The following is a 24,340-nucleotide window of genomic DNA, read 5'->3' as shown; positions in this document are numbered from 1 at the left end:
TCATATTACCATTTCTATGTGAAATTTTTTAATGATGTGTTTTCAAGCTTAATGGGTTGGTAATTGGTCGATCGCCAGCCGATATTAAGCCACGTCCCTACAAATTCAAGGGAGATAACTCCCGTATGCTCCGACATTGCTATGGTAAACAAGATGGCGACTGCTAATCTAGGCCATAACCTGATGACTTTTCTGCGACGTATTTACCTTACAAACTGACTCTAACACAAAACCAGAGAGCAACAGCATTTGTGAATGGTAGCTATGTAAAAAGTGTGACATTATCAATGGATTTGATGAACACTTTCATTCATGTTTGTGCCAAAAATATACCGCAGTCAACGAAAATTAGAGGAACCTCATTCAACCAATATTGAATTTTTTTCGCTCCGAGACTGTATTGATTGACGCCCACTTTCGTGCAAAGTTGGGTTAGTACTTATATATATCGTTCCTTTTGATTATTATTTTTTTTTCTTTAGGAAAAGAATACACTTACAGTCTTTTGTTATTTATTTAACAGCTTCAGTAGAGGCCTTTTCATGTTGATATGCCCATGACAGGTAGTTAAGAGACAACTGCAGCCTTTTTCTATATATATAAAATAACAACTACGTAGTAAATAAATTTAACTATGTATTTAATGAACACATAATCAAAATCAACATGCATACCAGAATAATCACAATTAAATGTATGGTTATGTGATAAAATTGATATCAATTTACATGAATAAAATATACAAATATTCATATATTTATATTCATAAATTTATGACAATACAATGGCAATGCAAAAAATGTTAATACGTCAATAAATAATTTCGAATCAGTATCAGTATCAGTAGCCTTATCTATACAGCTGTTTGAAACACAGATGTGCTTTGTTGAAATTTTAACATTACTTATCTTTGCTTATAAGAAAAGGCATGGAAATTGTTAGCAAACAACAAACAAGCCAAATTTGGTTTACACATTTAAATAAACCCAAATTGATCGTCTGTGATAAGATTTTAAACTGTTTCACCCTGGCTATGACCCTTTCCATGTGTACTCAATGTTTAGCAATGGTTATCATCTCTGGTACATCTGCAACAGACATTTGTCCAGCAGCTGAAGCAAAAGGAGGCATGTTTTGTTTCAAACCAAGATTTTCGATTTTTTTCAATAGTAAATCCTTTATCTGCCATAATTCCATCACCTTCCTTCAGCATATTTCTACTCGTGTAAGATTTTTCACTAACTCATGAAATCCACATTTTTCAGTAAGTTCGTTTTCAGATATTGATCCTGAAAACATTGAAGCAAAGATTATGGACCCTCTAGGGTCAACACCAACAATTCCTTTAAGGGTAATACTTGATTTTTAATCTGAATAAAATTAAGACTGTGTTTGTAGGGAGCCCCAACATATGTCTTTGTTATTCAGTAAGAGATATGACTTTAGAGTTATGATAAATCACTAGTCTATTGAAGTATGAAGTTTAGTTACAGCCCTACCTACTAACAGTACTATGTTGGTCTATTCTGTCTTGTGTGCGCGTCACATGTGTCACTGTAGAATTTCTTCCCGGGGCCCGGGTTGGAGGTCTGCAGCGAATGGCAGGCTTATCGTTCTGCGAAGCAGACTCTGAGTCAGGGAAGTCTGGTGCTGACTCTCCATATTTGAAGTGCTGAAACAATGTGTCATGTGCTAAAAACATTTTTTCATATCTTAATGTGTATGAAAAAAAATCATGTTAAGGTCATACAACGATCAGACCATAACAATATATTTTTGTGTATGCATATTAGATATCTAGCAGTTAGTTCTAAACTATATGAAATTAATATGTTGGGGACAGCGAGCAGCCCTTAACAATGTTGTTTTGATAGTGGTATGTTTTTGTTTATACAATATCAGATATGTAGATAATGTGACAGTGAGCATCCCTTATCAATACTATACAATTATAGCCTTTTGATGAGGTCGATGCATGGTTTTATTGACCGAAGAAAAATTATCGACCGAGGACGAAGTCCGAGGTTGATAATTTTTCTTCGGTCAATAAAACCATGCATCGACCGAAATCTAAAGGCTATAACTGTTTTATTATTTTTCTTGGTTTTGTGTTCATCAAATAAACAATAAAACATTTCTTCAAATTTGAACATTTATTTCTGTCACAACAAAAGAATTTTCATTTCTGAAAAATGTTATAATTGATGGTTATGTTTTGACAACTGTTGAATACTGGTACAGGAATCTGGGGCAAATTTGCAACTGGCTTTGTATTGATGGAAAAGGAAGTTGATTGCTGAGAATTGGGGATATCTAGTAGTCTGATCATTTCATCTACACCATCATCATCTGATAATAGATCTTTCATTAGTACATCAGACTGTGAATCTGATAGAGGCTGTATATTTGATACATCAATATCATCAATAGCAAGTAATTCACTGCGATTGGAGGAAGTTGAAACTGTTTTACTACATGTAGCTTGAGTTTTCTTACTTATAGTTTCTGACATCAGTTTTTTAGTGTTTTCACTGGTCTGGCCCGAATATGTTTTTAAAGATGACTCTGACCTGTGTCCGGTGACAGTCATAATGTGCCTGCTTGGAAACTGTGCAGCATCTAATAGCTGGACTGTTGTCGCCCTGCATGAGTGGTTTGTGTACACAATAGACAAACCAGCAGCCTTTGAGATGTCCGACATAAAGCACCCCAACGTGTTGTGTCCAACAGGATATCTGTAAAAATGTTGACCATCCAGAGGCTCCGGGCGCACTTTTTGAAAAAGTTTATTGCAGTCATGATTCAACATCCTCAAATATTTCACAAAGGATCTGACTGGACAACGGTTACTCTCTGAAAATAGAAAAAAATGTACAATTATTTAGTTATACATAAAAATTAAGTCATCAGAAAACACCATGAATTACATGTAATCATTATGAGTTTGAAATTTTATTTATCGGGAGTGGTGGGTGTACCACCAAGGCACCAACCTATGGTAAGTAACTGACAAATTTCTTACACTAAATGCGAACTGATCTATAGGTGTATTTTTTAATGAAAATTATGTTGTCAATCAAACTTACCTTTGATTTCATACATCCTTCCATCGGAGGATTTGTTGGAATCATCTTGATGGTTCTTTGTCCTTTCATCCGTCTCTTTATAAACATAAAGATTCTTTGCCGGGTCTGTAGTTACTGCAAAATCTTTCCTTGTCAAGCTTGCCAAGTTTTCCCTCCCTCTGCGTCCGAAATGCAGCATAATATCCACAAAGACCTGGTAAAAAGAAAATGATGTCAACTTTAATGGATCCGGAAAACGCAGTTCATGGTTTTTCAATCAGAATATTTCTGTTAAAGTTACCTTTGTATACAGTAGAATTATGGTCATTATTTATGTTACAGTTACCTTTGTATACCTTTTTGTATACTATCATTATGGTCATTATTTCTGTTAAAGTTACCTTTGTATACTAGGCCTAGAATTATTCTCATGATTATGTGTATCTTGAGAATTATTCATCTTCAGAATAATAACCTACCTTATACTGCAGGAGTTGTACATCCTGACTACTTGTCAGAAAATCATACAATTTCGCCAGATCTTCCTCATTGATGGCCGGATAATGGTCAACTGCCCCATATCCCTGTCGTTTCAACTCATTTGTCATAGATTTAAATGCCTTTACAGACTTCTTGAACTGCTCGCCTTTCATGATGTTAACCTCACGTGTCAATTCCAAGTGTCTTTGTATTCCGTGTCTGTATGATAAGAGAGTAGATTTTTTGTACAGTTCTCCGTTTTTGTTCCTCATTTCAAGATAAAAGTTAGCCAGGGCCTCATCTAGCTCGGAGATTTCATACGTTTCAAACTCCGCAGAAAGACTTTTACTTGTAAGGTATTCTCTAAATACTCGCACTGCCGTCGTGGTAACTCTTTTCGTGTTTGCCGCATCTGCATTGTTAAAGATTCTGTCTTTTTCATCCACTGACAGAGAAGCAAACCTGTCAGCCATTTCGACTCGTCTCGTCTGCGATTGTTTACAATCAAGATCACGCTAGACGCTTGACTGTTTATTTCAGTGCCCTTCTGAATCAAACGCTCAAATGACTAACATGCTCTGATGCTCTGCCGCGGTTTTTTCCCGATCTATTTATAGATGGATCGGTCAATCAACTTTTTCAATCAACTTTCATCGGTCGATCACTGTTTTAAGGATGGTCACGTGGGGTCTCAACGTCCAATGATATTGGCGCAAAAACTAACTAAAATAATAAATTGTTTTATCATACTATTGTATGATATCTTAATCTGTACACAGATATGTTTAAGGGACAGTGAGCATCCCGTAACAATTTTTTTCTATTAGATCTAGGCCTATTGTGTTTTTTGTTGTTGTTTTTGTTGTTTTTTGTTTTGTTTTTGTGAATATAATGCATTATATATCTAGACTATATAAAATAAATAAATATGTAAAGGGCAGTAAACTTCCCTTCCAATATTTGCAATGAATTTCGAGTGTTATTATTTACGTGTCAACAGGTACAGTGACACACAGTTTGTACTGTAAACAAGCCTAGACTACGTTTGTTGTTATACCCGAATTCGTAATACTGGTTCAAGGGAAAATCCGTTACTTGGCGATATGTAAACAATACACTGTACATGACATGCATCACATATTTTTTTATGATCACTTTCATTGAATTCTTACCTTTGAACACACATAAAAGTGTTTCCCTTTAGCACGATCTCTCAGGACGTCTACGTTCAGTTGTTATCTTTGCCTACCACATACCAGAATCCAATGCAGACATTTTTCTAGTGATCTTGCAAGTTTGGTAAATGGTATGAAAGAAACACCTCCCGCTAATCACTCAGGATGACGACTGTCAGTGTTGCATATTTCCCACCAACAACGTTTTACCATTTTCAGTAGATCTAGATCTATATCATATATGCAGAAATAGTCCCGTATGTGTTAAATAATCACGCCCGTGCACACGCTTTCAAAATTATCGGAGCATCAACATTGGCGGTTAAAGTCACGTGCAAAAGGGGCGGTACCAAGCGGTTTGATTAACAGCTGGCGATCGGGCAATTGTCAGGTTAATGTTGGTATGATGTTATATATTATTGTCCAGGTTAATGCTTGGTATGATGTTATATATCATTGTCCAGGTTAATGCTTGGTTTGAAGTTATATATTATTGTCCAGGTTAATGCTTGGTTTGATGTTATATATTATTGTCCAGGTTAATGCCTGGTATGATGTTATATATTATTGTCCAGGTTAATGCTTGGTATGATGTTATATATTATTGTCCAGGTTGATGCTTGGTATGGTATCATATATTATTTTCCAGGTAAATGTTAAGTATTGTATTATGTTATATGTAATTTTCTATGTAAATGTTTGGTATCATTTGATATACCATTTTCCAGATAAATGTTCGGTATGATGTTTTATATTATTGTCCAGGTTAATGTTCAGTATGATGTTATATATATCATTGTCCAGGTTAATGCTTGGTATAATGTTATATATTATTGTCCAGGTTTATGTTTGGTATGATGTTATGTATTATTGTCGGGTTAATGCTTGGTATGGTGTTATATATTATTGTCCAGGTTAATGTTCGGTATGATGTTATATATTATTGTCCAGGTTAATATTTGGTATGATGTTATATATCATTGTCCAGGTTAATGTTTGGTATGATGTTTTATATCATTGTCCAGGTTAATGTTCGGTATGATGTTATATATTATTGTCTAGGTTAATGTTCGGTATGATGTTATATATTATTGTCCAGGTTAATACTTGGTATAATGTTATATATTATTGTCCAGGTTAATACTTGGTATACTGTTATATATTGTTGTCAGGTTAATGCTTGGCATGATGTTACATATTATTGTCCAGGTTACTGCTTGGTATGATGTTATATATTATTGTCCAGGTTAATGTTTGGTATGATGTTATATATTATTGTCAGGTTAATGCTTGGTATAATGTTATATATTATTGTCCAGGTTAATGCTTGGTATGCTGTTATATAGTATTGTCCAGGTTAATGCTTGGTATGATGTTATATATTATTGTCAGGTTAATGCCTGGTATGATGTTATATATTATTGTCAGGTTAATGGTCGGTATGATGTTATATATTATTGTCCAGGTTAATGTTCGGTATGATGTAATATATTATTGTCCAGGTTAATGCTTGGTATGATGTTATATATTATTGTCTAGGTTAATGTTCGGTATGATGTTATATATTATTGTCCAGGTTAATGCTTGGTATGATGATATATTATTATATAGGTTAATGTTCGGTATGACGTTATATATTATTGTCCAGGTAAATGTTCGGTATGATGTTATATATCATTGTCCAGGTTAATGCTTGGTATGATGTTATATATTATTATATAGGTTAATGTTCGGTATGATGTTATATATTATTGTCCAGGTTAATGCTTGGTATGATGTTATATATTATTGTCAGGTTAATGTTCGGTATGACGTTATATATTATTGTCCAGGTAAATGTTCGGTATGATGTTATATATCATTGTCCAGGTTAATGCTTGGTATGATGTTATATATTATTGTCCAGGTTAATGTTCGGTATGATGTTATATATTATTGTCCAGGTTAATGCTTGGTATGATGTTATATATTATTGTCTAGGTTAATGTTCGGTATGATGTTATATATTATTGTCCAGGTTAATGCTTGGTATGATGTTATATATTATTATCTAGGTTAATGTTCGGTATGATGTTATATATTATTGTCCAGGTTAATGCTTGGTATGATGTTATATATTATTGTCAGGTTAATATTCGGTATGACGTTATATATTATTGTCCAGGTAAATGTTCGGTATGATGTTATATATCATTGTCCAGGTTAATGCTTGGTATGATGTTATATATTATTGTCCAGGTTAATACTTGGTATGATGTTATATATTATTGTCTAGGTTAATGTTCGGTATCATGTTATATATAATTGTCCAGGTTAATGCTTGGTATGATGTTGCCCACGTGGTTCCTGTCCATGTGGATCAATAATACTGCTACAGCAGCAATGATGGTTCCGATATCCCACGCAGTCATGGAACAATTCTGGGAGGTGAAGGAGGAAGCTCGAAGTTCTCAGACACAACAAAAGGGTACATAATAATCATCATGGTGACAAAAGTGTACAAAATAATTGCCATGGTAACAAAAGGGTACCTAATAACCACACGGTAATATAAGAGTAAATAATAACTGTTCGCAACGATAGCAAATTGGTGTCGCAATGTTTACTTGTCGCATATTGATTCACGTTTCTTGAAGATGTTCAATTTGAACATTTCCTCAGATGTAAAGAATTGCTTCAAATTGGTGTTCTAGTTCAAAATATGATAGATCTGACGAAGCCAAACCGAAATCCTTGTTCTTGACGTTTCGTTTGAAATACGCATCTATCAGAAATGTGTCCGAATAATATAATTCAATGGTATTTCGCATGACACTCTCTCCAGGTTTAAAAGTGGAATAATTTCGATGTCCTTGTCAAGACTCACAGTTTTAGGATGCATCAGTTTTCGGACAAACCTTTTTCATTTACTGTACTTTGTATATTTTGTTTGATCGTATGTTCCTATCTTATTTTCGTTTTCATTTGAAGTGATCTATTGGAATGTCACAACAAATACAAAGGTTGTGATGTTATAATGAGAGAGGTTGCGTTTTTATCATATTTTGAACTAGTGAGCTGGGACAATGGAGCTGTAGAGCTCACTGATGACGAATACAGACAACGAAATGATTATCACGAGTTACCTGGCTCGAACATTTACGATGAAGAAGAGGTGGAAGACAACCACGAAAAATCACAGTATGTAGTGGTTCTCGACGTTATTATCTTAACAATTTAAAGGACACATTGATTAAACATACAGGACAATTATTTGATTTTAACTACTATCTAAAAGAGTTGACCAACAAAATTCATATAAAGAACATTTAATAACGTGAAATATTATTTTGATAAGCAAAGTTTGAAAATAAACAAATAAACAAATAATGGGTAGAGAAAAATCACACGAAACCGACATAATAACACAGATGGCATTCAGAATCGATAAAACAGCGGCAAAGTGTAAAAAAAATGCATGGAGACCAATGAAAAAGTACAAGAAGAATAAGACCAAGTGTTCCAAAAGAGTTAGCGTCTTCTGTTATATAAACGACAACCGTCATACAAATCCAAGTCACGATGACACCCGTCATACATATCTAGGTCACGACGACACCCGTCATACAATTCTAGGTCACGACCACACTCGTCATACAAATCTGTTGCAGCGGCACCCGTCATACAAATCTAGGTTACGACGACATCCGTCATACAAATCAAGGTCACGACGACACCAGTCATACAAATCTAGGTCACGACGACATCCGTCATACAAATCAAGGTCACGACGACAACCTTCATCCAAATCTAGGTTAAACAGCAGTTAAGTCACATTCGAAAAGGATTGTACAAAATACACAAAAGATATAAACACATTTCAATAAAGGACACAAGTTAGAGTTAGACACAATGGAGTCGAAATGTATTAAACTTCACCTTACAGCTTCTTCGTCCTCGTAATTCAGTAATGGTAATAGAGGCGACTAACATGTGAAACGGATTAAAAGAAAGAAATGTAAGAGTCTAGATGGGTTGCAAAAGTAAAAACACCCATCATTCATGATCGATTTGCATAATTAACAATATTGGATTTCAAATTAATGATAATTATATGAGTACATTCTGAACCACGTAACTATTAGAATTGATACACATAATCGACACAAACCTGACCTGACGCAGCCTTTCTAAATCTTTGACTCTTCTTTCAATCTCCACGACAGTGTCATTGAGTGTGACGCTGTGTTGTAATATAATATGTTTCCTGCTCTTATTAATGTCATTTTCCTGATCAGACGCTGAAGTCATGGTGATGATTTTAACATTACAGATCTGCTGGTGATGGAGATTCGGAGTACCTCCGCCTCGGTAAAGCTCTTTCTCTCTCGGTCGCATATGCTGCCAATATCGGAGGAGTGGCAACTCTAACAGGCTCCTTCCCAAATATCATCATGAAAGGACAAACTGACTTGTAAGATATAACTCTGGATTTACTAATTTCTCATGTGTTTATGTTGTCATTTTATTGAATATGTAAAACAAAACTGTGTCAGACATAAACTGCCTTGCTGCTATAACATCAAGTGTTCGTTGTCACATTCTTTCATGGAGGCAAAACCTTTCCTATCATTGCATGTTACAAAGTGATGCGGATACCACATGGATCCTTATCAACCATAGAAACAATAGCCAATAAACATAGACAAACATTTGTGGATTTGAAGTGGTTTTTTTTCTAGATTATTGAAGAAACACCACGCTGAATTTCCAGTGACTTACGGCTTGTCCTTGCTTCGGATATCGTATAGCTGGTTTTGTTTTTATTTTATAATGGGCGATATCACACTAAATCCCCAGTGACGTACGGCTCGTTCCTGGTGTACGGTGTCCCTATAGCTATTTTTGGTTTTATTTTAGACTGTATGAGAGGTACCACGCTACTTCTCCAGTGACATACGGCTCGTTCCTGATGTACGGTTTCCCTATAGCTATTTTTGGTCTGATTTTAGACTGTATGAGAGGTACCACGCTACATCCCCAGTGACGCACGGCTCGTTCCTGGTGTACGGTTTCCCTATAGCTATTTTTGGTTTTATTTTAGACTGTATGAGAGGTACCACGCCACATCCTCAGTGACATACGGCTCGTTCCTGGTGTACGGTTTCCCTATAGCTATTTTGGGTTTTATTTTAGACTGTATGAGAGGTACCACGCTACTTCTCCAGTGACGTACGGCTCGTTCCTGATGTACGGTTTCCCTATAGCTATTTTTGGTTTTATTTTAGACTGTATGAGAGGTACCACGCTACATCCCCAGTGACATACGGCTCGTTCCTGATGTACGGTTTCCCTATAGCTGTTTGTGCTCTCCTGTCCCTTTGGATATGGTTTTATATATTATTTCTGTGCAGGTGCGTGTCAATTGTAAACTGAAACATGACCCCATTTCCTTTTGTCATCGAACTGAACTCCAATATATATCAATTATCAAATTCGTCAAGTAAAACATAAAAATGTTATTAGCAGTGTGATATTACAAGACATAAGGGAAGTTCATCCTTGATTATGTAAGTCTGTTACAGGTCATATGATCAATAAGGCATACGAAAAATTTGTTGTCTTCAGACGTAACCGTGGGAGCTCGGACGAAATTCGGGACGCCGGCAAGAATATTAAGATAATGCTACAGAGAGAATATAACGACATGGGACCGATGACGTAAGAATTATTTTTTTTGAAAACTATAAACAAACAAGTAACGGTTAGCCACCTTTTTATATGATATGACCATGTGAGAAGCAACATAAATGTGATATTGCCAAAGCGACTGATTTAAACGATCTTAAAATAATTATTTCTATGTTTTAATAGTAATTCATCGATATGAAAGTATTATTAACGTCTTCAAACGATAAAAAAACTGGTGATTTGGGAGGATAACCTCCGTTACGGGTTTGGGGGGTAAATCTGCGTTCAGATCAGTAACTACGTCACAACTTTACAGGTTTGGGATGTAAGCCTGTTGTCAGCTCATCGGATTCATTTGAGGTTTTGGATCAAAGCCTGTTTTCAGCTCATGGGATTCATTTCAGGTTTGGGGTGAAAGCCTATTTTCAGCTCATTGACTTCGTTTCTGGTTTTTGAGGTAAGCTTGATTTCAGCTTTTTGGTTTCGTTTCAGGTTTGGGGAGGTAGCTGTCATTGGTCATTTATTAGTTCTCGCAGTGCTCTGGATCACGCGAGATTTGGGAGGAAGTGGAGGATGGGGTTTTCTCTTTCCACGTGGGTATGCTATTCATTAGGTTCTATAGTCATAATCTTGTCACCCTAATGTCATATTCTGTCATCCTGTAGTCATAGTTTGTCACCCTATAGTCATATAAATGTCACCCTATAGTCATATAATGTCACCCTATAGTCATATTATGTCACCCTATAGTCATATAATGCCACCCTATAGTCATATTCTGTCACTCTATGGTCATATTCTGTCACCCTATAGTCATATAATGTCACCACATAGTCATATTCTGCCAGACTATAGTCATATTGAGACTAGGCGGTTTATGAACCAAGAAAGAGTCATGTTCAAAAGGGGGTTTACAATAGAAATCTTGTGCATGAAACTATCTTGATTTTGTTTTTCAGCATGGTTTCCGATTCAACGCCTGCCATTTTGATTTCCTGCTCACTTTGCTTCTTCCCGTCTCAACTTCCAAAGATATTTTGCTGTAATACAGGTAAATTTCTAACATTTATGTGCTTTTTGCTCATGAAATACATATTGAAAAAAATAAGCATAATATAATGTAAAATTAACTATTTGTGTATTTCTATATCCATAGGACAGACAAATGTGCCACATACACTTCTGTCATGGAAGGTTGCTGAAAAGAATGTACCTTGGGGAGTTATAATTCTAGTTGGAGGAGGTTTCGCTATCGCAAAGGGATGTGAGGTAAAAAAAAAAAAAAAAAAAGAATTGTACAATAGAATGTTACTTGGGGAGATGTCATTCTAGTTTGAGCAGGGCTCACCATATATTGGCCAATGCCGTCGTTACTGAAAAGAATTGTCCGGTCGGAGTCAGACTTGGTCGGAGATGGTTTGTGGGCTGACATCCTTTTCATCAATCAATCAAAACTTGTTTCATGAAACATATAGTGTACTTCTTTAGTAGTTATCGCCCTCAAAATCAGTTTGGAATTCTAGATGAGATAATGTTATTAATGGAATAATATCTATCGTTTGTGCACATTAATCAGTTGTATTAAAAATGTTTTCCAGGAGTCCGGCCTGTCCATGTGGCTGGCAGACCAGTTGATCGTCTTCAGCGAGTTTGAACCATGGATTATGAACATGATTTTGTGTTTCATCATGGCGTCAGCCACAGAGATAACCAGTAACACAGCGATTTCTACACTAATGTTACCCATCGTCTCCCAACTGGTACGTCACTACTCAGTAGTGGTAGATAATCACTGAATTAAAGTGCAATTAGTATTTCCTATTTAATAGACCCTTTTAAACTGCTAGCCAGTAGTTCAAATACAGATCTTTTTTTTTTTTTTAGATTTTATAAATGAAACATCATAACAAAATAAAGAAATTTTATTTTGCATTTGACTAATGCAAAAAAATAAAAAAAATAAAAACGTAACCATTTTTAGTTTTAAGTTCTACTAACTTTTGATTTACTCTTCAAACATACTGCATGTCAGAGAACTGCATGTTGAGAACATGTGTATAGTGTTGATCTTTTACTGTCCAATAAGAGAAATTCATTAGCCGACTTTGTTGTGTTGGCAGGCCGTTGACTCTAACCCATATCTATGCTCGACTTTGTTGTGTCGGTGGACCGTAAACTCTAACCCATATCTATGCTAGACTTTGTTGTGTTGGCGGACCGTTAACTCTAACCCATATCTATGCTCGACTTTGTTGTGTCGGTGGACCGTTAACTCTAACCCATATCTATGCTCGACTTTGTTGTGTCGGTGGACCGTTAACTCTAACCCATATATATGCTAGACTTTGTTGTGTTGGCGGACCGTTAACTCTAACCCATATCTATGCTCGACTTTGTTGTGTCGGTGGACCGTTAACTCTAACAAATATCTATGCTCGACTTTGTTGTGTCGGTGGACCGTTAACTCTAACCCATATCTATGCTTGACTTTGTTGTGTTGGCGGACCGTTAACTCTAACCCATATCTATACTCGACTTTGTGGTGTCGGTGGACCGTTAACTCTAACCCATATCTATGCTAGACTTTGTTGTGTTGGCGGACCGTTAACTCTAACCCATATCTATGCTCGACTTTGTTGTGTTGGCGGACCGTTAACTCTAACCCATATCTATGCTCGACTTTGTTGTGTCGGTGGCCCGTTAACTCTAACCCATATCTATGCTCGACTTTGTTGTGTCGGTGTACCGGTTAGACAAAGATCTGTGTATTTAGGACTATATATTTTATTTTAGGCATTCCGACTAGGTGTTAACCCCCTGTACTACATGTTGCCGTCGGCCATCGCCACATCGTTCGCCTTCATGTTACCAGTAGCCACGCCTCCTAATGCTGTTGTCTTCTCCTACGGATATGTCAGGGTCGTCGACATGGTACTATGCATACACTTTACTGTCAATGTCAATAATGGTACTCAAGAGACAGAGTTAAACCGTTGTATAGAAGTTTTACTTGTTTACTGGTTACTTTTTGTATTCCGGCAATGTCGTCGCTGTAATCATTTTTGCCAGTGAAATATAGAAATTTATCGAACTAATAAAACTTATATTTTCACTTCAGCGATGAGCAGTGACAATATAAGATTTTGCAGTGAAAGCAAGATTTAGCAGTGAAAATTTAGGTTTTGCAATAAAAATATAAGTTTTTCGTTTTTGACCAATCAATGCGAACCTTTATACTACCTTATTAAAAACTTGGATAAATTGGGTACTTTGATGTATTTCTGAAATTTTGACTAGTTTTTGACAAAATACTCATTTGACGTTAGCTATTAATACTGAGTCCCACACTTTTTGGCACCATTAAATTTTCGATGTTATTAATTTTGTTTTTAAGAATATAAAATGTAATACATGTAAAAAGAAAATTGAATGGTTTTCTCGTTTAATATAACATATATTTCACGAGTATGTCAGAATATCCTATAATGCGAAGCACGAGTGAAAAATATCAAAATATTCTGTCTATATAATGATTGATGATATCCTAACTTTTGATTGGTTGACACCACCAAATCATATTGAGATATTACTACATTAAATAAACACAATACGTTAGAATAAATAAATGACGGCGTGATTTGTGATGAACATATTACAACGGAAGATGTTATTATTTAATATATAAACATCATATGTTAAAATGCATAAGATGTCACTACATATATAGACACATTATGTTTTTTCAGATGACAGCGGGATTTGTAATGAACATAGTAGCAGTCCTGGTTTTGGTAGCGGGAACGGAAACTATCGGAGAAATCATTTTTAATTTCCATACTCTTCCGGTTGTTTTCAATACAACTATGGCACTGAACATGACGGCTAATGAAACCTGACTATTATGATAGTATATATACACGAAAACTTTCGGTAATACTTGTGTTTTGGAACTTTCACAAAGACTGCATAACTGAAATAATGCCAAGAAACTTTGCTATAAAGGTCTTTTTTGACATGGTATGTATCCTAATTTTGTTAATAAAAGCCAATAGCACACCATTTTCTCGTTTCTAGAATAAACATTTAACACAATAAAAATCTGAAATAATAGACGATATGAAATACTAGATAACGGTACAGCGACATTCTCTGCTATAGAGACATGGTATATCCCCACTTCCTGCTCATACACGGCTCATATAATGTGGATACAGAGCTTTGTGTCTCTGGTTCCGGTGAGTAGATGTGAAATACAGGTATTCAGCTAACACTTTAATTGAGGTACATGTATATGGAGGAAACTGAAAAGTAAGAGGTATATGGAGGTAACTTCATTTATATGAATATTGAGGCAATTCGCCATACACTTTAATTGAGGTATAACGAGGCAGCTGCATATATATGTATTAAGGTATATTGATGGAACTGCATATATATTATTATAAAAGTATTGAGGTATATGGAGGCAACTTCATATATATGTATATTGAGGCAACATATTAAATTGTGAGGTATATTTATTGTCTTTTAAGCTCATATCAAGGTCAGAATGTGCTTTTCTACAACATGGAGATAATACAATTGAGACACGACTTGAATCTCGCAAATTGTTAGAGGTGTCACTGTAACAATATGGCAATATAGAACTGAAAATCAGTAGCACATAAAAAAGTGTTAGCTACCTATCAATGGGCATTTATTGAAGCGACCTGGATAGAATCCGTGTCCATTCAAAAATTCAGCAAGACACACACACACACACTCACACACACACATACACATCAGTCTTATAAGGTAAAGTAATTTCGCCCCCCCCCCCCGCCCCCCACCAATTATCACCTATTGAAGTATAATCGTTGACACTTGGAATTCCCAAAACTTCTATCATAGGAGTGTCTACAACATTTCTTTCTCATTCACGACGGTCACTCATTAAAGTACTATTAGTGTATTGGTTTGCGGAACAAAGTCAGCAGGTTTGTTAAAACATAATTGTAATTGATATAACTAGCAGCCATCACTTGCTCAGCATTTTGCTTATTCAGCAGTTTGCATGCATTCACAATATCAGATGTTTTAACAATTTGATAAAAAAAAAACCTACAAAGAGTTTCTACTTGATCAACTACAGTACAAAAATAAGTGTCCTTTCACAATCTCGACAACAGCACAGGTACCTAGTGTTATTGTCAGAAATGGACCAATCATTATATTGTCGGATACCTGACGAATCATCTACCGCGAGAAAAATTAGCCATTCACTGACCTAACGACAACAGGGTAGGCACAAGGCGAAAACTGATTTACTGAATCATAAGGGTGACAGGTGAAACTGAAGATAACTGAGGTGTTTTGTTATTTGACAGTTCACTTAAAGACAGCGCGACTCATCACTTCTCACGTTAAAGTTTATTCACTTTTATTAACATGAATCTAATTATAAACGAAATTGACACAACTGGATTTGCCCATACAAGGAAAATAGATAATAACTGTGCTATATCAAGCAACGTAACAACCAAAAGAAACGGACTCTTATCAAAACTGGATGTACTTGTAAAGCTCTGCAAGGATTACGAGGAGGAAGAATTAACCAAATTTGAATTTGCCATCATAATGCCGGTGAGTACGCATATTATAAAGAAAAAGAATAGATGACATGTTTTAGAGTTAATGTTGCCATTAAGGGTCAAGGAAAGGTTGACATATCGCGTGGGGATGTCTACAAGAAACACTTGACAAGTCAAACTATCCCACTGAGTATTTCTGTCACGACGCAATCAATAAAAAGATACCTGTTTTTTAAAGACGAAACCGGAGGCAATCCCATTGCAGAGTTTGAAGGACTCCGTGCCAAAATGTATAGTTTTCGATATGCCATGCCTGAAAGTTTTACGTTTGAAAACACGAAAATCACTACTAATGCTTTTAAAGAAAAGCAGGTAGCAAAAGGCATTGCTTAAGCTACCATAAAGCGCGACTTGCGACACGAGATATATAAAGAATGTCTCTTTAAAAAACAAAACAAAATGTGTGAAATGCACTCCATTAGGAGCGATAGGCATCAGCTACATATGTATAACATCAACAAATCTGGTTTAAGTGCTTTTGACGACAAGCGTTGGATCCAACCAAATCTTCGGACATTATAAAACAAAGGCGGTTTTGTAAAGTAAACACCTGTTTTATATATAAACTGTGTATATTTATAAAAAATCAATATTGTTTTGACATTTAATTATTGTAAATATGAATGATTTATGTTAATAAGCATTGTTTTAATTCAATTCAGGTATTTTATAATAAAAGCTTCGTGTTGTACATTTATATTTCAATGAAAATATCGTTTACTGAAAAAAGACTAATCTTTACTTGGAAATATTGTACATAACTTTCACTATTTGAAATAATATAGTTAAAAAACAATGATTACATAATTGTGTATGTACACTCAATGATTATATAATTATGTGGGTATATAATACAAAAATATAAAGTAAAGATATTTTATTTTATTTTTAAGGAACATTGTGTAGTATAACAGTGCACCTGTGAGTGTTGCGGCATTCGCAGCTGTTGTTGCTGTGGAACCTGCTGCTGTTGTTGGTGCTGCTGCTGTGGAACCTGTTGTTGTTGTAGTTGCTACAGAACCAGTTGCTGCTGCTGCTGCTGCTGTGGAACCTGTTGTTGTTGTAGTTGCTACAGAACCAGTTGTTGCTGCTGCTGCTGTGGAACCTGTTGTTGTAGTTGCTGCTGCTGTATCAGTCTTTGTGGCCTCTGATAGGGATGCATCCTCTATATAATTATGTTAAAATGTTAGCAGTGTGGTGAAAGAGACCAATGAGTATGAAGAAAAAAAATCTACTAGTATTAATCTGCTTTAAACGAGAACGTTAGCTTATATGTATGGTAGATAAAAGACATGCTTCGCTAAGGTTAAACTTACCACTTCTTATTTAACTTTCGAAGTCTAAAATAAGAGAAAGATTATATAATTAATAAGCTAAAGATGATGTATGGTCGTCCTAAAATCTGCCCCTACCTTCAACGTTCCTGTGCTCTAATCAACCTAGCAGCGCTTTTCAACACAGAAACTGTTTGTAACTGTTTAAGGTAAATGTTAGGCTGTTGAATAAATAATATTGTCAGATTTTATGATTAATAAGATAAATATGTGACTAATGAGTTTAATTTCAACTTATTGATTCCCTTTTGTTCTCGGTCTGTAAAATGATAAATAAATAAATTAATTATATGCCCGTACGCTACGTCATTAAAGAAAAAAATGTAAACATTAATAATTTAACTACTTACATTTTCATTCAGCGATTCTAAATCCTTTGGACTAAATTTGGCTTGCAGACTATCCACAACATCGTCTGCCTCCCTCATGACAGGGGAGATAGTACACTTTTCGTTCTTCTTTTTGTTGATATGGATAAAAAAAACTCATAAGGATTTATCAAAATAGGTTACATTACGGTTAGTACACTGTTAAGTTGCAAAGAGCGAGCTTCCTCACAATACTTCCATCAGATCTCTCGAATTCAACTTTTCGACAAATCCGAACAAACTTAGCTGGAGCCATTCCGCTAAAAAATACCCAAGTTCGCTAGAGCCACTTTTGCCGCCAAATTGTATAGCACTAAGGCAATCACGTGATAATTTGCATATTGCTTTTCAGATTCTTGTAGACATTCCCACGGTTACAGTTCCGTATAGTCCCATCACGTGATATGTCAACCTTTCCTTGAACCTTTCTTATAAAATGGCCAACATTAACTCTAAAACATGTCATCTATTCTTTTCTTTATAACATGCGTACTCAACGGAATTATGATGGCAAATTCAAATTTGGTTAGCCCTATTGTCGTTAGGTCAGTGAATTGCTAATTTTTCTCACGGTGGATGATTCGTCAGGTGTCTGACAATATAATGACTGGTCCATTTCGGACAATTACACTTGGTACCTACTGTGTTGTTGTCTGCGTGAGGACAACACTATTGTTCGGGGAGGTGAACTCAGGGCTCCCCAACCCTGATAACTCCTATCAAATACAGAAGCGTGTATACAATTACTGCTTAGCCATAAGTGTATATACACATCTAGAATGTTTCCAGCTGGGGGGATAACATTTTTGTACCGTAAAAAAAAAATAAAAAAAATTACTGTGTTGTTGTCGAGATTGTTGAAAGGACACTCATTTGTGCACTGTAGTTGATCAAGTAGACACTCTGTATGTTTTTTTTAATAAATAAACATTGGTTAAAACATCTGAAAATGTGAATGCATGCCAAACTGTTTGAATTAGCAAATGCTGATCAAGTGATGGCTGCTACTTGTATCAATTACAATCATGTTTTAACTGACCTGCTAACTTTGTTCAGCAAACCAATACACAATCAAAAATAAATGCTATACTTTATATTCTTCATTGTTGTTGTTGTGGTCATGAGATATCGTATTACCCACTTTGAAAGTAATTTAAAGGGATAACTGCTACAATTTTGTAGTTTACTCAATTACACTTAAGTTTATGAATCATGTTTGAAATATCACAGGGGGGGATACCAGTTTTACCTTCTATTCACGATGTGGTTGATGTAGACCTAATGCTACCATTTGAGATCGATATAGTGCCGAGCGAATTCCCTGTCCAGGCATTTTGCTCAATTTGAGGTAGCGTTGTGGAAATCTCCTAATTCCATAATGTTATACACGTCTAAGTCACTATTGATGGCACGAAAACCATTTTAATATAGAAGATAACATTAAGTTGTTCATGGCGTCCTATGTCATATCCGCTGACATTGGCAGGAAAGCATGATAATAAGGACACGTGGATCCATCCAGTTTCAGAAAGCATCCCTGGCATAATTCATTACTACACGTTGAACACTGGACAAAGTTAATGTCATACTTTCACATGTGCATATGCAGCAATTACTCTACCCCAATACATCCTTCTAGTCGACAGTTTTCGTTAATAACGAGGAATGAGATTTAAGGTATATATTTTTCCAGATTTCGCTAGTGTTGAGGAATGAAATTGAACTTCAAGGTATATATTGTTACATTTACATTGTGACACTGTTCACGCTTCAATATCATAACACAGTTTGTGAAGAACCAAGTGTATTCAATAGTACTTTATTGAGTGACCATCGTGAATGAGAAAGAAATGTTGTAGACACTCCTATGATAGAAGTTTTTGGGAATTCCAAGTGTCAACGATATACATCAATATGTGATAATTGGTGGGGGCTAAATTACTTTACCAACATTCTGCTGTGACCACTCTCCAGTCCATGCTCAAATTTCCTTTATTTTATTCAAACAGGTGAGCTATAAAAAAAATTATACTCATATCTGAGAAGGCTGACTTTGACAGCATTAACGATGCTCTCCTCAATATTTATAGGATAATTATTTATATGAATATTGAGGCAATTCGCCATACACTTTAATTGAGGTATAACGAGGCAGCTGCATATATATGTATTAAGGTATATTGATGGAACTGCATATATATTATTATAAAAGTATTGAGGTATATGGAGGCAACTTCATATATATGTATATTGAGGCAACATATTAAATTGTGAGGTATATTTATTGTCCTTTAAGCTCATATCAAGGTCAGAATGTGCTTTTCTACAACATGGAGACAATACAATTGAGACACGACTTGAATCTCGCAAATTGTGAGAGGTGTCACTGTAACAATATGGCAATATAGAACTGAAAATCAGTAGCACATAAAAAAGTGTTAGCTACCTATCAATGGACATTTATTGAAGCGACCTGGATAGAATCCGTGTCCATTCAAAAATTCAGCAAGACACACACACACACACACTCACACACACATACACATCAGTCTTATAAGGTAAAGTAATTTCGCCCCCCCCCACCAATTATCACCTATTGAAGTATAATCGTTGACACTTGGAATTCCCAAAACTTCTATCATAGGAGTGTCTACAACATTTCTTTCTCATTCACGACGGTCACTCATTAAAGTACTATTAGTGTATTGGTTTGCGGAACAAAATCAGCAGGTTTGTTAAAACATAATTGTAATTGATATAACTAGCAGCCATCACTTGCTCAGCATTTTGCTTATTCAACAGTTTGCATGCATTCACAATATCAGATGTTTTAACAATTTGATAAAAAAAAAAACCTACAAAGAGTTTCTACTTGATCAACTACAGTACAAAAATAAGTGTCCTTTCACAATCTCGACAACAGCACAGTAGGTACATAGTGTTATTGTCAGAAATGGACCAATCATTATATTGTCGGATACCTGACGAATCATCTACCGCGAGAAAAATTAGCCATTCACTGACCTAACGACAACAGGGTAGGCACAAGGCGAAAACTGCATTATTGAATCATAAGGGTGACAGGTGAAACTGAAGATAACTGAGGTGTTTTGTTATTTGACAGTTCACTTAAAGACAGCGCGACTCATCACTTCTCACGCTAAAGTTTATTCACTTTTATTAACATGAATCTAATTATAAACGAAATTGACACAACTGGATTTGCCCATACAAGGAAAATAGATAATAACTGTGCTATATCAAGCAACGTAACAACCAAAAGAAACGGACTCTTATCAAAACTGGATGTACTTGTAAAGCTCTGCAAGGATTACGAGGAGGAAGAGTTAACCAAATTTGAATTTGCCATCATAATGCCGGTGAGTACGCATATCATAAAGAAAAAGAATAGATGACATGTTTTAGAGTTAATGTTGCCATTAAGGGTCAAGGAAAGGTTGACATATCGCGTGGGGATGTCTACAAGAAACACTTGACAAGTCAAACTATCCCACTGAGTATTTCTGTCACGACGCAATCAATAAAAAGATACCTGTTTTTTAAAGACAAAACCGGAGGCAATCCCATTGCAGAGTTTGAAGGACTCCGTGCCAAAATGTATAGTTTTCGATATGCCATGCCTGAAAGTTTTACGTTTGAAAACACGAAAATCACTACTAATGCTTTTAAAGAAAAGCAGGTAGCAAAAGGCATTGCTAAAGCTACCATAAAGCGCGACTTGCGACACGAGATGTATAAAGAATGTCTCTTTAAAAAACAAAACAAAATGTGTGAAATGCACTCCATTAGGAGCGATAGGCATCAGCTACATATGTATAACATCAACAAATCTGGTTTAAGAGCTTTTGACGACAAGCGTTGGATCCAACCAAATCTTCAGACATTATAAAACAAAGGCGGTTTTGTAAAGTAAACACCTGCTTTATATATAAACTGTGTATATTTATAAAAAATCAATATTGTTTTGACATTCAATTATTGTAAATATGAATGATTTATGTTAATAAGCATTGTTTTAATTCAATTCAGGTATTTTATAATAAAAGCTTCGTGTTGTACATTTATATTTCAATGAAAATATCGTTTACTGAAAAAAGACTAATCTTTACTTGGAAATATTGTACATAACTTTCACTATTTGAAATAATATAGTTAAAAAACAATGATTACATAATTGTGTATGTACACTCAATGATTATATAATTATGTGGGTATATAATACAAAAATATAAAGTAAAGATATTTTATTTTCTTTTTAAGGAGCATTGTGTAGTATAACAGTGCACCTGTGAGTGTTGCGGCATTCGCAGCTGTTGTTGCTGTGGAACCTGCTGCTGTTGTAGTTGCTACATAACCAGTTGCTGCTGCTGCTGCTGCTGTGGAACCTGTTGTTGTTGTAGTTGCTACAGAACCAGTTGCTGCTGCTGCTGCTGTGGAACCTGTTGTTGTTGTAGTTGCTACAGAACCAGTTGTTGCTGCTGCTGCTGTGGAACCTGTTGTTGTTGTAGTTGCTACATAACCAATTGCTGCTGCTGCTGCTGTGGAACCTGTTGTTGTAGTTGCTGCTGCTGTATCAGTCTTTGTGGCCTCTGATAGGGATACATCCTCTATACAATTATGTTAAAATGTTAGCAGTGTGGTGAAAGAGACCAATGAGTATGAAGAAAAAAAATCTACTAGTATTAATCTGCTTTAAACGAGAACGTTAGCTTATATGTATGGTAGATAAAAGACATGCTTCGCTAAGGTTAAACTTACCACTTCTTATTTAACTTTCGAAGTCTAAAATAAGAGAAAGATTATATAATTAATAAGCTAAAGATGATGTATGGTCGTCCTAAAATCTGCCCCTACCTTCAACGTTCCTGTGCTCTAATCAACCTAGCAGCGCTTTTCAACACAGAAACGGAAGTGCTCTATCTGAATTTTAGTTGTGATGTCAAGGTCGGACCGAAAGGGATTTTGAAATTTAAAATTATATGGATAAAAAATGAATTAACAGAAAACCTTTGTAACTGTTTAAGGTAAATGTTAGGCTGTTGAATAAATAATATTGTCAGATTTTATGACTAATAAGATAAATATGTGACTAATGAGTTTAATTTCAACTTATTGATTCCCTTTTGTTCTCGGTCTGTAAAATGATAAATAAATAAATTAATTATTTGCCCGTACGCTACGTCATTAAAGAAAAAATGTAAACATTAATAATTTAACTACTTACATTTTCATTCAGCGATTCTAAATCCTTTGGACTAAATTTGGCTTGCAGACTATCCACAACATCGTCTGCCTCCCTCATGACAGGGGAGATAGTACACCTTTTCGTTCTTCTTTTTGTTGATATGGATAAAAAAAACTCATAAGATTTATCAAAATAGGTTACATTTACGGTTAGTACACTTTTAAGTGCGAGAGCGAGCTTCCTCACAATACTTCCATCAGATCTCTCGAATTCAACTTTTCGACAAATCCGAACAAACTAGCTTGAGCCATTCCGCTAAAAAATACCCAAGTTCGCTAGAGCCACTTTTGCTGCCAAATTGTATAGCACTAAGGCAATCACGTGATACTTTGCATATTGCTTTTCAGATTCTTGTAGACATTCCCACGGTTACAGTTCCGTATAGTCCCATCACGTGATATGTCAACCTTTCCTTGAACCTTTCTTATAAAATGGCAACATTAACTCTAAAACATGTCATCTATTCTTTTTCTTTATAACATGCGTACTCAACGGAATTATGATGGCAAATTCAAATTTGGTTAGCCCTGTTGTCGTTAGGTCAGTGAATTGCTCATTTTTCTCACGGTGGATGATTCGTCAGGTGTCTGACAATATAATGACTGGTCCATTTCGGACAATTACACTTGGTACCTACTGTGTTGTTGTCTGCGTGAGGACAACACTATTGTTCGGGGAGGTGAACTCAGGGCTCCCCAACCCTGGTAACTCCTATCAAATACAGAAGTGTGTATACAATTACTGCTTAGCCATAAGTGTATATACACATCTAGAATGTTTCCAGCTGGGGGGATAACATTTTTGTACCGTAAAAAAAATAAAAAAAAATATACTGTGTTGTTGTCGAGATTGTGAAAGGACACTCATTTGTGCACTGTAGTTGATCAAGTAGAAACTCTGTAGTTTTTTTTTAAATCAAATTGGTAAAACATCTGAAAATGTGAATGCATGCAAACTGTTGATTTAGCAAAATGCTGATCAAGTGATGGCTGCTACTTGTATCAATTACAATCATGTTTTTAACTGACCTGCTAACTTTGTTCAGCAAACCAATACACAATCAAAAATAAATGCTATACTTTATATCTTCATTGTTGTTGTTGTGGTCATTGAGATATCGTATTACCCACTTTGAAAGTAATTTAAAGGGATAACTGCTACATTTTGTAGCTTACTCAATTACACTTAAGTTATGAATCATGTTTGAAATATCACAGGGTAACAGTTTTACCTTCTATTCACGATGTGGTTGATGTAGACCTAATGCTACCATTTGAGATTCGATATAGTGCCGAGCGAATTCCCTGTCCAGGCATTTTGCTCAATTTGAGGTAGCGTTGTGGAAATCTCCT

The 24,340-nt window shown here is 35.5% G+C and overlaps 1 protein-coding gene and 1 pseudogene across 1 annotated transcript; one reads left to right on the top strand and one right to left on the bottom strand.

The window, feature by feature from the left end:
• Nucleotides 1–1,948: 1,948 nt before the first annotated feature.
• On the bottom strand, nt 1,949–4,281 carry LOC117318675. Its single transcript, XM_033873635.1, has 3 exons — nt 3,545–4,281; nt 3,087–3,279; nt 1,949–2,853 (listed from the first exon to the last, which is right to left on the bottom strand). The coding sequence occupies exons 1-3, from the start codon at nt 4,016–4,018 to the stop codon at nt 2,180–2,182; spliced, it is 1,341 nt and encodes a 446-aa protein (XP_033729526.1). The 5' UTR covers nt 4,019–4,281; the 3' UTR covers nt 1,949–2,179.
• A 2,755-nt stretch (nt 4,282–7,036) lies between these two features.
• LOC117318677 lies at nt 7,037–14,364 on the top strand (annotated as a pseudogene).
• The last annotated feature ends 9,976 nt before the right edge of the window (nt 14,365–24,340 follow it).

Source organism: Pecten maximus, unplaced genomic scaffold (assembly GCF_902652985.1).
Source record: "Pecten maximus unplaced genomic scaffold, xPecMax1.1, whole genome shotgun sequence".
In the NCBI taxonomy this organism is placed as follows: domain Eukaryota; kingdom Metazoa; phylum Mollusca; class Bivalvia; order Pectinida; family Pectinidae; genus Pecten; species Pecten maximus.
Note: the sequence above shows the minus strand (reverse complement) of the source record. Positions and strands in the feature narration are given on the sequence as shown.